The sequence below is a fragment of the Ipomoea nil genome, unplaced genomic scaffold, assembly GCF_001879475.1.
Source record: "Ipomoea nil cultivar Tokyo-kokei standard unplaced genomic scaffold, Asagao_1.1 scaffold3069, whole genome shotgun sequence".
Classification (NCBI taxonomy): domain Eukaryota; kingdom Viridiplantae; phylum Streptophyta; class Magnoliopsida; order Solanales; family Convolvulaceae; genus Ipomoea; species Ipomoea nil.
Genome location: NW_017619497.1, coordinates 7,893,416 through 7,911,264, shown reverse-complemented (window position 1 = coordinate 7,911,264; position 17,849 = coordinate 7,893,416). Strand labels below are relative to the sequence as shown.

At 36.4% G+C, this 17,849-nt stretch overlaps 1 protein-coding gene across 1 annotated transcript; it reads right to left on the bottom strand.

Moving 5' to 3' along the window:
• Positions 1 to 4,933: 4,933 nt before the first annotated feature.
• Positions 4,934 to 14,316, bottom strand: LOC109164821. The gene is made up of 15 exons (XM_019313367.1): positions 12,785 to 14,316; positions 11,471 to 11,590; positions 11,204 to 11,370; positions 10,866 to 11,076; positions 10,532 to 10,769; positions 10,283 to 10,430; positions 9,875 to 10,174; positions 9,466 to 9,550; positions 7,205 to 8,494; positions 6,857 to 6,988; positions 6,556 to 6,752; positions 6,246 to 6,456; positions 5,890 to 6,127; positions 5,596 to 5,743; positions 4,934 to 5,493 (listed from the first exon to the last, which is right to left on the bottom strand). Exons 1-15 carry the CDS (start codon positions 14,076 to 14,078, stop codon positions 5,185 to 5,187), a joined length of 5,088 nt encoding a protein of 1,695 aa, XP_019168912.1. The 5' UTR covers positions 14,079 to 14,316; the 3' UTR covers positions 4,934 to 5,184.
• Positions 14,317 to 17,849: the final 3,533 nt, after the last annotated feature.

Below are 17,849 nucleotides of genomic sequence, written 5' to 3'. Positions count from 1 at the left end.
TTTCATCAAGAACACGTCTTCAAGTAGCAACTGCATACTTTTCCGTAAATCAAATAATTATACTAACATTTTAAGTTTTGCTATTAGATTTCCATACAATTTATCTATATATATATATAAGGAAAATGGCTTTTTTCATATATGTATTTATACAAAATAGTGATTTTAGCACCATAAATTTGGCTTGTTCAGGGTCCCCTTTTTGAGCGGTGCAAAATGCCCAAGAGCATAGGGCTTCAATTTTTAGAGAGTAATATTTATTTTTGGGTAAATTATGTCGTGGAATCGTGTCCACCTTGCAAGGTGGACATGGTTCCAAAACTGTTAATAATTATGAATATATAGTTCAAAAATTATAAATATATAGCTCTATAATTATGAACATAGAGTTGTGAACATAATTATGAACATATAGTTCTGTAATTATGAATATAGAGAATCAATAATTGTGAATATGAAGTTCAAAAATTATGAATATATAGCTTTATAATTATGAACATATAGTTCATTAATTATGAACATAGAGTTCTGTAATTGTGAATATAGAGTTCAATAATTATGAATATGAAATTCAAAAATTATGAATATATAGCTTTATAATTATGAACATATAGTCCAGTAATTATGAACATAAAATCATGTCCACCTTGCAAGGTGGACATGGTTCCACAACATAACAATTGTTATTTTTTATTTTTTATTTTTATCTAATTACATGAGAAAAAAAGAAGAAGCAATTAATCATGAGATTCATTAGTTTTTTCTCCAAATCAATTCTCTCTCCTAATTAATTGAGCATGCCGCAGAATAAAACTGTTATGTTTCTCCAACGGCACAGATGATGTCTTATGCTTTGAATCTGCAGATATAACTTGAAACTTGTAACATTCACCAGTTTACCATCAATACCGCCTGAGAAATTGATTCTTCCAACTAATAGATTGTTCTACTTGCATTCCAAATTATAGAAGCAACCCAACATGTAGTCACTAGTTAGGTAGTTTCAAGCTGTTTTAAAAAAAAAAAATTCTGTTTGTTTGGACTTTGGAGATAGTAGGTTAGTAGAATTCTTATGGTTTGATTTTAAAGATTGCGGTTATACTTTTAGTATGACCTTATTTATTTACAAAAACATAGCTACAAAAATTCAAAATAGACGGCTAGCTTGTTGATGTAAATATTATGTTATTGAGTTTTTAGCACCCTACATTTTTATTTTATTTTTTTGAAGAAATTTAGCAACCTACATTTTGATCATATAAAGAAAACACATTCAACAAAGTAGTTTAGATTTCTCCTCTTTGAATTTCACTAGAAAATTCAATAAACAATATTTGAAAATCTCATGTATAAATGTGCAGACGATAATAAGCTAGCGCTATTTCCGGTAACCATACTTATCACAGCCCATCAAAAATTGAATTTTCATACCAATGTGCAAAGAAAAAAAGTGCCTTGATTAAATTCCCCAAAATCATCATTGGATAATAGATCAATATTTTTCCCCAAGTGGAAAGTAAACTAGACCTGAGCAATCATTTTCATTGTTCATATTGACTGCTTCATCGGTCGTCTTTATCCACCATTTTGGTGGTTGGACTGGACTGAAAATTCTGAGTGCAAGTGGATGAATGATTTGGAGCATTAATTACATTGCATTTAAAATTTTCATTTTTTGCCCACAATCTACCTCAAGCCGAAATTTCCTCGCTCTCAGGGCCCTACACTCCGATTCAACAGAATAATGGATGATAAATCACAGTGAATGAAAGGACCATTGTCTAGCGTCCATAGGCAGCTCACCACATTGGGTGTAACTCGCACACGACAATCAATCCTTATACCATGGACCAAGGCTCACAGTACACTGTGGACTCTGGTGCATGTGTATGTGTCTTATGTTGTACTTGAAACAAATTAGTAATTGTATCTTATGTTATAAATTTCTGTGTCTTGTGTTGTAAAAATATGTCTATGAACACAAATTATATATGTACCTAAATCATATTTGAAAAATAAGTAAATATATAACATGCATATGTGTCTTGTGTTGTACGTGATTTTTTGTATCTTATTTTATGAAATTTTGTATCTTTCAAGTATAAACTTTGTACCTCATTGTTTCGATAAAAAATCTATAATGCTATGTGGACTCTGGTCCATGATATAAATTGCAGCTGTTAGGGCTCTCCTTTCTGGCTATTTGAGTAGTTGTAGACTACCAATCAACCATGCACGCCCATTACAATTCAACTCGGGGCTCCAGCTGCACCCACCTCTGCATTAATGTTATTAGTTTATGTTCATTCAATTCACCTACACATTCAAATCCCTTAATTTCTCCAAACTTCTTAGCCGTAGATGTGTGCAGACTTTAATTTGCCGACTAGCTGCTGTCTGGGCAGATAGGCAATGACAAGGACAAGTTTCTTGAGCATCATGATTGTGGGGTTATATTTTTTATGCTTGAGAAATGACTTACTTTTTCTGATCTTTTGGTTATGACTATTAATTCAGAAAAAAAAAAAAAAAAGTGGATCACATTTTTTTTTTTAGAGCTTTCAATGAAATCACGATGAATGTTGAGAATAGAGCACAACAACATTTTCCATATGATTGTGTCGTATACTAGGAGATGATAGGTGTTGAACATAGTGGAATGGAGCAACAACACTAATCTTTAGGATTTGAACATGAATTGAATTCATAGAGTGGGTCAGATCAGGTGCGGGGGCTAAGGTGGGCAATTCGGTTCAGGGTTTGGTTTGATAATATACCGAAGAATCGAATAGTAATGAATTCTTTTATATCGAACGGTTTGATAAAAAATTGAATCAAACTAAATACCGTTTGATTTTTTTTTTTAAAATAATTATAATTATAATTATAATAAAAAAGTAAATCTAAATCTGTTGCTGCCTGCTCCACCGTTCAACTCCTATTTTCACTGGTATCTCTATTAAACTTTTTATTTAATTTCTTTATGGCTTGTTTTCTACTTATTCAGTATTTTTCTTAGTTTCATGTTTCTAAGAAATTGATGTGCATCAACATCATTCTAATTTTGATTTTCAGTGTGTGCACTGGAAAATAATATTCCAGTGCACTGGAATTATTTTCTAGTACTGGAATATATTTCCAGTGCACTGTAAATATATTTTGCCAAGCAATACCAGATTATGTCAAAAAATTAACTATATCGTATTTGACACTTGTTATCTAAATATTAACTATACAGATATCTGAATCTTCATCTTGTCAACAAAACATTTCAAGCGAGCCAATTGAAGAGTCGGTTGTGCAAAAAAACCAACTGATATTTGGTAATTAGTACTTAGTAGTGTGCTTGAACTTTGAATTGCTATTTTGTTATATAATATTTAGACTTTGGATTTGAACTATGTGAATATGTATTGTTTGGTAGTGTGTTTGGAATATTAGAAAATGTTAAAAATTGAGGTTCTTAAACCGAACCAAACCAAACTTTTTCAAACCAAATCAAAACCGAACCAAACTATAATGTTAAACCGAATGATATCATTTTTTTTTTAATACCGAAATATCAAAACCGAAAAGAACCGAACCGAATTCCGAAACGTCCACCCCTATCCAAAGTAGTGCCCCATCAATACAATACAATGATAATTTTGTAAATATATTGTAAGAGCTACTTATAAACCTGATACTTTTACCCTTGAATGTATTATCATTCAATTAATAAAAAAACACCTATTCTCTAGAGGTAAATAAATTGTCAAACAACATAAATTTTGTTCGATCCTCTTTATTATTGGTTTCTTGGTCTCACTTTTCTCCATAGATTATAAGTTTATTGACATAATTTTTTTTGAGTTATTTCTCATTTCTACAATTCTACTTTTCTATATTGTCTTGCACTCCAACATATGCCCCTTCCCCCCCCCCCCCCCCCCCCCCTTCCCCTCTCCTTCCTTTAATTTTTGTTTCAAGTAACAAGGACATTTAACAATTTACTACTGTTTACTTGGGAAAATGGTTGAATGGATTCCCAATTGTATACAACTCCAATATCTTTTAGTTTTCTTTTAATTTAAAAAACAAAACTAAAGTGAGAAGGACATATCAAGAATTTAATGCAATTTATGAAAATAGTTGAATTGATTTTCAATTGAGTAATACTAGACAATAACATATTTTTCTCCTCAAATCAATTCATTATGATGTAAGGTTATTTAATTGGTAACTAATTTTTTTAAAAAAAATTGTGGTGGTGTTAATCAATTCATGAGGATGCAATGAATGAAAGCTATATTAAAGGAAAAATTTAGAAAAGGAAGAACGCATTTTTCTTTTCATCAATTACCATACGTCTTTGTCACTTTTTACTTGAAAAGACATAATTAGAGACCTGCATTGCACGATTTCTTCCATTTTATTTGCTATCATTTAGACTCTATAGACATGTGAAAAAGACCGAATTGAAAGATAAAACATATATTGAGAAATGGGGAAACCTAATACTCTTGATATACATACTATATAATATATGATTATAATAAAGCTTATAGCATCCATAATTCCGTTTGGATCTACCTAAGTGTGTGCGATAGCGTGTTAATTACACATGAGATATAAATTATAGTAAGAAAATTTTGTGCTACGCGTTCGATTGAAGTGATATTGACAAGATCAAAGTTGTAACTCAGTATAACAATCATGTTTCACCCACCTGGTTAGCCTTTTGATTTTGTAGTTATTGATTGTTATAGAAGTCTCCTTTTGTAGGCTATTATTAAAAATATTTATTATTGAATTAAGTAGTCTACAAGCAATCCAATAGAGATGTTAATTACCAAACAATTCACATGAAAGCTCATCTATATTCATTATTAAAGTTAAACAAACAAACATAATGCTCAATACTCAAATTAACTGAGCAGAACTTGTACACTTATTATAGTACATTCTATGTATAGGTAAAAGACATGACAACATTAAGACATAATCCCGAACACCCCAATATTCGAAAATCTACTCTAGGTGTAGCCTACCTTGTAACCCTAGTAGGCAAAAGATATCAAACCATCTTATGTTATCCATAACTGACTGATTGAAATCAAGAAACCTAATAAATAGCTCCTACCGGCAATTAAACCAGGTGACAATCACATTATTCCAAACAATAAGACACAAGCCGGGTGAGTATTAACGACCGCCCATTGCAGTAAATGACATGCTATTAATAGATTGATTTCCATCAGTTGTAGAATATGAGAATGGAGTAGTAAAACTCCCTTGATTGAATATAAATCCTGGTGCTTTAGGATGAGGGAGTTTTGTGTCATTACTTAGCATGAAAATCACTTCCGACATGGTTGGCCTGTCATCTGGATACGGTTGAACACACAACAGCCCGACATGGATACACCTCAAAATTTCTTGACCATCATACGACTCCCCTAATGCTGGATCCACTATTTCCATTGATCTTTCTTCACTCCACAAATCCCATACCTGCAAATGTGTAACAAACATAAATATTTTCAATGTTTTTGGAAACAATAATGTATGTTAATTAATAAAGATATTGTATAGTACTTATAGAGATGCACTTACATCTCCTATTAAATTCAAAGAGTTTTCGTTGCGCGTGTATTTGTTCTTCTTCCCACTCACAATTTCCAACATCAAAACACCGAAGCTGAAGACATCAGATTTTATTGAGAAGATACCCTCCATTGCATATTCCGGTGACATATAACCACTGTGAAAGAAATTGATGAAACAATATTAAATGTTTTAGACATAAAAGTTAGTTGTTTGAAATATTCACTCACAAGTGAAAGGGAATTGAAACAGTATATATATATATATATATATATATATATATATATATATATATATGCTTACTATGTCCCAACTACTCGATTTGTGTTTGCTTCAACTTGTTGCTCTTCAAAAATTCTAGCCATTCCAAAATCTGATATTTTTGATTGCATAGCAGCATCTAACAAAATATTACTGGCCTTTAAATCTCTGTGGATAATTCTTAACCTAGAATCTTGATGAAGATACACTAGCCCTTCAGCAATTCCCGAGATAATTTCAAATCGCTTTCTCCAATCCAAAGACATCCCTTGTGCATTATCTGCAAAACCATTAAATATTATAGTATACTTCATCTAACTATAGGCTTTTTTCCTGTAACGGTTGCAAATTTTTCCATAAATCAAAATATTGTATAGCCTTAGCTAGTGTATATTTACCGAAAATGAAACTGTCAAGGCTTTTGTTTGGCAAGTACTCATACACTAACATCTTCTCCCCTTGTTGAATGCAACATCCTAAAAGTCTGACCAGATTTCTGTGTTGGAGTTTTGCTATTAGCCTTACTTCATTCTTGAATTCTACAATCCCTTGGAGTGAAGTTCTTGTGAGTCTTTTAACAGCTACTAGCTCTCCATTTTGCAACTTACCCTGAAAGCACATGCAAATTAAAGCTCACTAATTCTGCATAATTATATTAATTAATTTGCTGCAGCAAATTAAAATAAATAATGCTGTGAAAGTTGTTACCTTGTAAACAATACCAAATCCACCTTCTCCGAGTTTATTATCAGCAGAGAAGTTATTAGTGGCAGCTCTAATAGTGTTTAGATCAAATATTAAAACATCTGATGATGCCGATCCATCTTCATCATCCACATATTTCCCCATTGCCGCAGGCCCTTCATAGGTTTCTAAACTCGTACTGCTTACTGCTTTCTTATTACCTACATTAGAAGACATCCCTTTTCGATCAAACGAGGAATATTTCACAAAATTTAAAGAAATCCATGCTGGCCGGCCTGAAGCTCTCCGGCCATTAGGATAATACCTTTTCTCCCTTTCAATAATAGTGTCAGATAAAGGAGCAGTAGAATCACTGCAGCGGCAACCGGCACAATAACCACTGTAACTATGAGCCATTTCCCATGAAAACCTTTAGATTTCTTTACATGTTGAGCTGAAAAGGAAAAAGTAAAACTGTTGAGTTTGTCTGGATGGAATATGAGTTTGTCTTATACTATTATGAGTGAAATAAGGTTGGAGTGAAACAGGTAAACCCTTTGTATCCCTGTGTAACCACTATCACCATTACTATGAATATTACTATGAATAAGAGTATTGTTTCAGGTTATGATTTCTGAACACATTTTTTTCAGAGATGGAAATGAAGATATACCTAAATCAGACGCAGAAACTCGAACATAGATATCTTGGCCGCCATCTGTGAACTCCCGCATATCTATCAAGTCACCATACCAAGTTACGCATCCCGTTCCGCCGTCGCTGATATTGGCGCTGGCAAACGCCGTGCACGAACAGTTGCTGAGACAAAGCTCCCGGCATTCTTGAAGCCCTATGGTGGTGTTCACCGCCGCCATTTCTGTGTCCGGGATCTTCATGTGCTCCAATTTCAAGAACCCCTCACCGTTACGGCACACCTCTGCCTGGCTTCTCCAGCACCCTTGGCTCCAATTCTGGTTCGAATTAGGCTTGAACCCAGAAACGCATCTGCAGGAAAATCCCGCTTTGTCGCAAATGCCGAAAGGGCCACAGTGACCGTAGTGGTCACAATCGTCGTTGGGATAGTACCAAACGCCGTCCCATTTCTTCATCTCGCCGTTTCCTTTCCATATGAGCTTGTTCACCGTCCCGGAGTCGTTTAACATCACTACTGTATACACCGACAACGGGTCCCGAATCCAGTATTCCTCCGAGAACTCCTCGTCGTTTTCGGTGAAGGCGTAAGGGGTGATTTCTGGGGTCATTTGCGGCACGCCGCTCCATCTAATGCCATTCCATGGCCCCAGTCTCCACACCGGCGACGAAGAATTCTTGTACAGGAACGCCTGAGGTTTTCCGGTGAGATCTATCCCGACGCTATACTCGCCGCTGCCTGGATCATCCGGCGACTTCCACGACCTCAGGAACCAGTTTAAACTTTTATTCTTGCCCACCCCCAGTTTCATGGACGCCAGTATTGTATTCGTGGGATAGTCAAAGCTCTGCCATTTATCAACCCGTCTCTCCCGGTCATGATACAGAATCAGATTCCCAGTATCCTTTAACTGAGCGGAATAATCTCTTGTACCGGTGGGCTCAAAAGAAAGACTTGTGTTCCAGACAGAGTTACCGGTTTTCTTGTCTTGGATGACGAGATTTCCGGTTCTGTCGATGAAGAGGATTCCGGATGTGCCATTGACGGGGTTGTCTCTGTTGGCGACCCAAACGACCACCTTTTCTGTTATTTTTAGGTACCAAAGTCCGACGTATCGCTTGCCGGTGGAGTTCCCGGGGGTGAAGAAACCGATAGCGTAAGAAGTGTCATTAGAGATTAATAAATCCCCGTCTTTGAGAGGTTGGTTGAAGGTAATGGTGTCTCTGGAACTGCATAAACATAGTAGAAAGGAAAGAAACAGTACCAAAGAGATGTTCGTTCTGAACACGCAGGTTTTTCTTCCCATGTTTTCTGTTTACTGCAGTCTACAATATTATTGAAGATAATAAATTAAAGCATAGACAAGAAGATGATGTGGCGCTGGAGGCCTAATTTTAAGAGTACAGTTCTATACTGTGGACTCCCAATCTCTATTCCAATCATTTTTATTCCAGCAATGATAAGTTTATCTATGTGAGTCTCAAGAAAGATCTTTATATCAAAAATTAGTGTGAGAGTAAAAAGCAGGAGTAGATTTTGGGAGTCCAAATAGTATTTTTCATTTTAATATGTTTTGCTGCATGCAACACAGTAAATGCACAATATGACTTTTTCATGGTTACGGTTGCGATAAGGCCACACAATTGGTGGCTAAGGGATTGTTGGATGGAGGTCGGTAAAGGATCAAGTCTAGTACTTTATGTCTCTATCTTTTGAAAATGTGGCAGTTCTTATATTAAAAAATAAAGATGTTATATTTTCTCTATTAGCTATAACTTTTGACTTAATGGTAAGATCTAACAAGTGGTATCGTCACAGGTTAAAGATCAAGATAAGGTTAGCATCCTAACAGTTACTGTTTTCGCCCTTTGCATTTGCTCATCTGTCATAATATACCATATTGAATGGATTGTTGAGCGAAGGCGTGAAAGGCCAAATACAACATTTTGTCCCTCAAATTTGACATTGATTGTTATGTAAGTATAAAAAAAAATAAAATTGTGACGTTAATTGTTAAGCAAGTATATAAAAATAAAATTGCACTTCTTATCATTTTTGACATAATGCATGATAAGTGTTTAATCTTGCAATTAGTATTAAAACAGTAGCTGTTGGACGGAGTCTTGGAAGGCTAAGTCCAACATCTAGATGTTTCCTCCTCTCAATTAAATCTGTCTATTTCGGAGGTTGGGGGTGACAATGAATACCTTCATTAGTTTATGCGCAAGTTGCGGCATTGATTACATTGGATGAATTTGCAGATGAAATTGGGCATTTAGTACCCCCTTTCAACCGGAATGACTGATCAGGATCAATCATATGGTCCTGTATAGCTGTCCCTGCTGTCTCCTTCAAGTCCACTATTGTCTGCAAAATATCTTGAGGATGAAGACTTGGTAGGGGTTTGGTTGATAGATATTATTGTGTTTATTATTATTGGTAAATGAAACAAACTCATTCAAGTTAAGCAAGTTGATGAGAAAACTTCCATATATAACTAACATCATGCATGCTTATCCTAAGCTATATATACTTTTTTGGATGACAAGGAAATTAAAACAATAAAACCCATAGCGATTTCTATTGGGTAAATTCAAATGCTATGTAATATATCCTAAACTATATTATATTAATATACATGTTTGGAGTTCAAACTTATATTAACGCGCATGTTGCTATTTAACGACCAACAAGTTCAGTAATTGACATAGTATTACTTGATTGATTAGCACCATCACTTGTAGAATATGATAATGGAGCTGCATTATTCCTCTGATTTAATACAAATCCTGGTCGATTAGGACGTGAGAGTTCTGCATCATTACTTAACATGAAAATCACTTCTGACATGGTTGGTCTGTCATTTGAATGTAGTTGAACGCACAACAGACCGACATGGATGCACCTCAAAACTTCTTGATCATCATACGACTCCCCTAATGATGCATCGACAATTTCTAGTGCTCTTTCTTCATTCCAGAAATCCCATACCTGAAAGTTTGTAACAAACATGCATTCATTAATGTTTTCTTCATTCTTTGGTTAGAATATTGCCTGTGTGTGTAAGGGAAGTGCATAGCACCACAAAGATGCACTTACATCTCCTATTAAATTCAACGAGGTTTCCTTGTACTTGTGTTTGTTCTTCTTTCCGCTCACAATTTCCAACAATAAAACACCAAAGCTATACACATCAGACTTTACTGAAAAGTTACCTCCCATTGCATATTCAGGCGACATATAGCCACTGCAATTAATTGACAAAACAACATTTCATGTTATAGCCCGGCATAAAAGTTAGTTATTGGTACACATATAAGTGAATTGAAGGGGGAATGCAACACTTACTATGTTCCAACTACTCGATTTGTATTTGCTTCGACTTGTTCTTCTTCAAAAAGTCTAGCCATTCCGAAATCTGATATTTTCGGGTTCATGGAGTCATCTAACAAAACATTACTAGCCTTCAAATCTCTATGAACGATTCGTAGTCTAGAATCTTGATGAAGATATAACAACCCTTGAGCAATTCCTAAAATAATTTCAAAACGCTTTTTCCACTCTAACAACCTCCCTTGTCTATTATCTGTAGAACCATTAAGTAAATATTGTCATGTAGGGTAATATTATTATAGAACTTCAATCGTTAATTAATTATAGAACGGTGAGGTTATATATATACCGAAGATGAAACTGTCCAGGGCTTTGTTAGGTAAATATTCATAAACCAACATCTTCTCCCCTTGTTGAATGCAACATCCTAAAAGCCTCACAAGATTTCTGTGTTGAAGTTTGGCAATTAGCTTCACTTCATTTTTGAATTCTTCTATCCCTTGCTGAGATGTTCTTGAGAGTGTTTTGATAGCTACAAATTGTCCATTTTGCAACATACCCTGCAATTAGAACTAACAAAGATCAGTTGGTTCGGATGGTAGATTGTGGGTAAAAACATAACGGGCAAAGATGAATCAGCTCAATTAGCATCAGTAAGTAATGCTAGATTGAAAGTTATAGTGTTACCTTGTAAACAGAACCAAATCCGCCTTCTCCAAGTTTATTGTCTGCAGAAAAGTTATTAGTGGCAGCTCTAATAGTGTTTAAATCAAAGGCTAACACATCTGCATGTCTAGCTTCTTCCATATATTTCTCCAATTGTAAACTGGTATTACTACTTGGTGGTGTTTTACCTACAATAATAAACGTTACGTTAAAAGACATCTATTTTCTAATGAATTTACCCTAAAATTTCAAGAAATTCATGTATAGGGCTTTCCGCTAGAGTTATACCTTTTCTGATATTGGTAGAGATCAAACAATAGAGCACAAGAATCACAGCAGCAATGGGCTGAATCACGGAGACTATGAGCCTTTTCCCATGATGGTCTTTAGATTTCTTTACAAGTTGACCTGAAAGTAGAGAACTTTGTTTTAAAAGAGTAATGATCTAGCAATAGTGTACAAGTATTTTGTCGAATTGGGTTTATGACACTTAATATGCAATTACAATCAACTAGACACTAATCTTAGGAAATTCACCAAAAGCTTAAGTAATTTATTACACATTGGGAATAAAATTAAACATGAAATAAAAGAAAGGAATAACAGTCAAATAGGCAGGGTCTTAATTGTAATTTTTTTTTTTTGTTTTTAAAGTTTTGTGACCATTGTTGTTTAGTGTGTTGTGAGGTGACATATTTGACCTTTATTCCTAAAAAGAATAAGACATAGGGAGCATATCCAGTGGCGGAGCCACATTTAAAGTGCAGGGGCCTTGGCCCCCCTCCCCCCCCCCCCCCCCCCAACCATTTTTTTTATTGGTATTGTAGTTTTTTTTTTTGGCCCCCCTCATTAAATATTTGTTATTTTGCCCCCTCCAAGCAAGCTTTTAGGGTAATTTAGTGGATTGCTAATTTGCTATATAGTTAGTTTTTTAATTTGCAAATGAAATACATTGCAATTGTGTTTATTATAATTTATAATAATAAATTGTCATTTTGCTACCAAAATCTTTAAATTTCTACTACTTTAATATTTGTCTTTTTTAATTTGCAAATGAAATACATTGCAATTGTGTTTATTATAATAATAAATTGCCATTTTGCTACCAAAATCTTTAAATTTCTACTACTTTAATTTTTATCTTTTTTAATTTGCAAATGAAATACATTACAATTGTGTTTATTATAATAATAAATTGTCATTTTGGTATCAAAATCTTTAAATTTTTACTACTTTAAATTGATCTTTTCTTTAAAAGAAAGAATTCTAAAAATTCAACATCAGTAAATTCATTTACAGGTATTGAGCCATTGAATTTTGGAAGACGTTCCAAATTTTATTAGATTTGTAATATAATTATGTATTTTGAAATATGTTAAATAAATATTTATATGTTTTATTATTCCCTCTCAGATTGTGATTTGCTCCAGCACCAACCAATCCTGACTCCGCCCCTGAGCATATCATCATGCATATATAACAGTCTAATAATCACTATTATCTTAATCAATGAAACAAGAATTAAAACAAAGAATTGTCACTCTAACAACCGCACACAAAGCATCAATAACCAGAAAGTGTAATAAACTGAGTAACATATACCTAAATCAGATGCAGAGACTCGAACATAGATATCTTGGCCTCCACTTGTGAAATCCCTCATATCTATCAACTCTCCATACCAAGCAATGCATCCCATTCCGCCATCGCTGATATTCGCGCTTGCATATGCCGTGCAAGAACAGTTATTCAAACACAGCTCCTCACATTCCTTCAACCCAATGGCTCTGTTCACTTCCGCCATTTGAGTGTCAGGGATCTTCATGTCCTCCAACTTCAAGAACCCCTCACCGTTACGGCACACCTCTGTCTGGTTTCTCCAGCACCCTTGACTCCATTCCTGGTTCGACGACTTAGGCTTGAACCCAGAAACGCATCTGCAGGAAAATCTCGCTTTCTCGCAAATGCCGAAAGTGCCACAGTGACCGTAGTGGTCACAATCGTCGTTGGGGTAGTACCAAACGCCGTCCCATTTCTTCTTATTGCCGTTTCCTTTCCATATGATCTTGTTCACCGTCCCGGAGTCGTTTAACATCACTATTGTATACACCGACGACGGGTCCCGAATCCAGTATTCCTCCGAGAACTCGTCGTCGTTTTCGGTGAACGTGTAAGGGGTTATTTCTGGGGTCATTTGTGGCACGCCGCTCCATCTAATGCCATTCCATGGCCCGATTCTCCACACCCGGGACGAAGAATTCTTGTACAGGAACGCCTGAGGTTTTCCGGTGAGATCTATCCCGAGGGTATACTCGCCGCTGCCCGGATCATCCGGCGACTTCCACGACCTCAGAAACCAGTTTAAACTTTTATTCTTGCCCACCCCCAGTTTCATGGACGCCAGTAATGTATTCGTGGGATGATCAAAGCTTTGCCATTTATCAACCCGTCTCTCCCGGTCATGATACAGAACCAGATTCCCAGTATTCTTTAACTGAGCGGAATAATCTCCTGTCCCGGTGGGCTCAAAAGAAAGACTTGTGTTCCAGACAGAATTACCGGTTTTCTTGTCTTGGATGACGAGATTTCCGGTTGTGTCGATGAAGAGGATTCCGGATGTGCCATTGACGGGGTTGTCTCTGTTGGCGACCCAAACGACCACCTTTTCTGGTATTTTTTGGTACCAAAGTCCGACGTATCGCTTGCCGGTGGAGTTCCCGGGGGTGAAGAAACCGATAGCGTAAGAAGTGTCATTAGAGATTAATAAATCCCCGTCTTTGAGAGGTTGGTTGAAGGTAATGGTGTCTGTGGAACTGCATAAACATAAACATAGTAGAAAGGAAAGTAACACTACCAAAGAGATGTTTGTTCTGAACACGCAGGATTTTCTTCCCATGTTTTCAGTTTACTGCTGTCTACAGTATTATTGAAGATAAAGCATAGACAAGAAGATGATATGGCGCTGGATGCCTAATTTTAATAGAGTTCTATATATGCTGTGGACTCCCAATCTATATTCCATCACTTTTACTCTCAGCAATGATATGTTATCCTTATTATCTGAGTGACTAAGTCTTAAGAAAGATGTTTAATTACATAAAAAATTTGTGTGAGAGAGTCAAATGTGGTTGTAGATTTTGACAGTCGAAATAGTATTTTCCATTTTAATTAATTAATATGTTTTGCTGCAACATAGGATGTTGGAATATGGACTACATCGGAGAAGCAGAGATGGAGCAGAATGAAGAAAAAGAAGATTGATTGTTATTCTGATAAAGTGTGTGTATTACAGAGAAGACAAAAGACTATATATGAAGCGGTTAAAGCATAAGAGGATTAGACAAAAATAGCACTATGCTATTTTTATCTTCCAACACCCCCCTGGTAAGCTGGAACGTGTAGATCCTACATGCCCAGCTTAAATACAAAAGGTAGTGAGGACTGCTACTGTAAACATATAGCGAAGCAAAACAGAGCTTTTAGTGTAGAAACATCTCCAGATTGAGAGACAAGCAGTAAAAAAAAATATATAGCAACTCTTCCACCTACTTCATGGCAACTCTTCATCCTTCTTGAAATTTGATGCTAGCCAATTGTATAGAATTTCTCTCTGAAACAATACATGTATACTGATTGTGGAGCAGGTCAAATTTGTTTCCAGCATGTTGAGCAGCAAATTCTTTCTCTTCATGGATCATCTTAAACCAATTGTCGAAAAAACCATTAAGATGAATGACCTTCTCTGAAAAGGTTCGACTTTGATTATCCAATTTAGTGAGTTTCATAGCCAGAAAATTGACAAAATCACGAAGGTTCTTTACTTCCTGAAGTGCCATTTCTAATCTGTCAGCAACATCTTTGTTGCTAGATATAAGTTCACACTTCTCTTTCTCTAAATTCTGTGAAATGTTGCTCAAATTTCTCAACTCATCTCCTTTCAGTCTTGATTCAAGATTCAACTCTTCCAATTTAGACTTCAAAGTCTCCACGATCACCGCACCAAGATCAAATACGAGGATGTTTTTCTCACCACCTTTCTTGTCCAGTCCATAGGTAATGGCAGCGGCAGCTGGTTCATTAATAATTCTTGCAACATTAAGTCCAGCAATAATACCAGCATCCTTGGTAGCTTGCCTTTGAGCATCATTGAAGTATGCAGGCACAGTAACAACAGCATCCTTAATTTTCTTCCCAAGGAATGCTTCAGCTGTCTCCTTCATCTTTGTTAGAATCATGGCACTGATTTCCTCAGGGCTGAAGACTTTAACTTCCCCATCTCTGATTTTGACTTGTATATAAGGCTTGCCATCCTTGTTAATAATCTTGTAAGGAACAAGCTTCATATCCCTCTGGACTTCCTTATCCTCAAACTTTCTTCCAATAAGCCTCTTAACATCAAAGACAGTCCTTTCATGGTTGACAGCTGCCTGGTTCTTTGCAGCCTCACCAATCAATCTTTCTGTGTCAGTGAATGCCACCCATGATGGTGTAATACGATTTCCTTGATCATTTGCTATGATTTCAACATGACCATTCTTGTAAACACCAACACAGGAGTAAGTTGTTCCAAGATCAATTCCAATAACAGTTCCTAATTTTGTTGCCTCCTCCTTTGCGATAGAAACTGCAGATAGACATCCAATGAAGACGATCGCTATCACGACGAGCGAACCACCTCGCCTCCAATAGCCTCCCACGACCACGTTCACCGCACCTTTTTTAGTGTCCAACCCAGCATTCCTGGGATTCAGGCTCACTAATGCATTTTTACAAACAGTTGGTGTATCTAGCAATTGTTCACTAATCTCAACACAATCAGCATGTCTAACCCCCTCAATAGCCTTACAAAAAGACGTAGATGCTAGATTAGAAGGATTACCAGATTCTGGCTTAGACACCTCCTCACCAAACGCTCTATTTTCAGCTAACTTCGATTCAGCGGCAGATTCTATTTCCGCCTCTGTGTCTCCGCGATGCTGATCGCTAGTTGGAGTCGTCTCTCTGCTGAAACTGCAATGGAAATAATAATTTGAATTGTCGGTTACGAAATCCTCTTCCTGCAGATCCAAAGATCTCCAGATCTCATTCGCAACCTCTCTTGACTTGCGATGTGCGGCGCTTGAGCTCTTCGACGTTGACGGAGCACGATCAGACGTCGCAGAGACAGCCAGAGACATTGAATTTTCCGAGAAATTCACGTCGATTTCATTGTTCGGCTTCCTAGCTTTACCGGACAACGAAAACCTCTCAACGCTAAAAATCGCCTTCCGCTACGTATCGGCTACGGGCATCTGCTGCTCCGAACTCAGATTCCCCTGCGAAATCATTGACGATGCTGATCTAACTGGTGATCGAGCACCGGCATCGTTACTACGCATCCTCTGCGGATGGATTGGAATCATCCTCTGCGGATGGATCAGAATCATCCTCTGCGGATTAACTAGGATTGCACAGGGACTATTCAGGTGTCGGCGTCGCTTCGCTTCATCGACTTCTCCGGCACCGGAAAATGCAGCAGCGTGGATGAGCTCCCGCCGCTCTGATACCATGTTGGAATATGGACTACATCGGAGAAGCAGAGATGGAGCAGAATGAAGAAAAAGAAGATTGATTGTTATTCTGATAAAGTGTGTGTATTACAGAGAAGACAAAAGACTATATATGAAGCGGTTAAAGCATAAGAGGATTAGACAAAAATAGCCCTATGCTATTTTTATCTTCCAACATAGGACATGCACAATATGACTTTTTCATGGTTAATTCCAACAATTAGTGGCTAAGGGATTGTTGAGAGCGGAGGTTAGTGAAGGGCTAAGTCCAGCACTCTATTTTTTGAAAATGTAGCAGTAGGCATATAAAGAAATAAAGATGTGTCTTCGCTATTAGTTATAACTTTTTTGACTTAATGGTAAGATGTAGCAAGTGGTATCGTCACAAGTTCAAGAGCAAGTTAAGGTTAGCATCCTAAGTGTTACTGTTTTCACCCTTTGCATTTGCTCATCTGTCATAATATATACCATACATATATTAGATTAATAGTAGTATGAGTTAAGTACATGAACCAAAGAGGAAAAAGGGACTGAGACACAGTCCAGATAGTTAGACTTGTTCAAGGCTTTTCTAGCTAACATATGGGCGATATGATCTTGTTCGCGGACCATTTGACAAACGCAAAACTGAAATTACAAAAGTCTCTAGCTATATCCTTAATGTCATTGATGATCAAATCAATAGATGTTATCAAACTGTGGTTCTGGATGCTATTGATCACCTTTAGGTAGTCACTTTCAACTTGCACCAAGTCTAGCCTCAATTCCTTTAGCCATTTCAACGCTTCACGAACGCCTATTGCTTCTGCCTCGTCTGGTCTGAATGGATTGTTGGGCGAAGACGTGAAGAGCCAAAAACAACATTTTGTCTTTAAAATTTGGTCCTAATTGTTATGTAAGTATTGGAAACTAAAATTGTGACGTTAATTGTTAAGCAAGTATATAAAAATAAAATTGCACTTCTTACAATTTTTGACATAATGATAAGTGTTTGATCTTCTTGAATTTAGTATTATAATAATAGTTGTTGGACGTAGTCTTGGAAGGCCAAGTCCAACATCCCGATGTTTCCTCCTCTCAAGTCTCAGATCTGTCTATTTCGGAGGTTGGGGGTACGG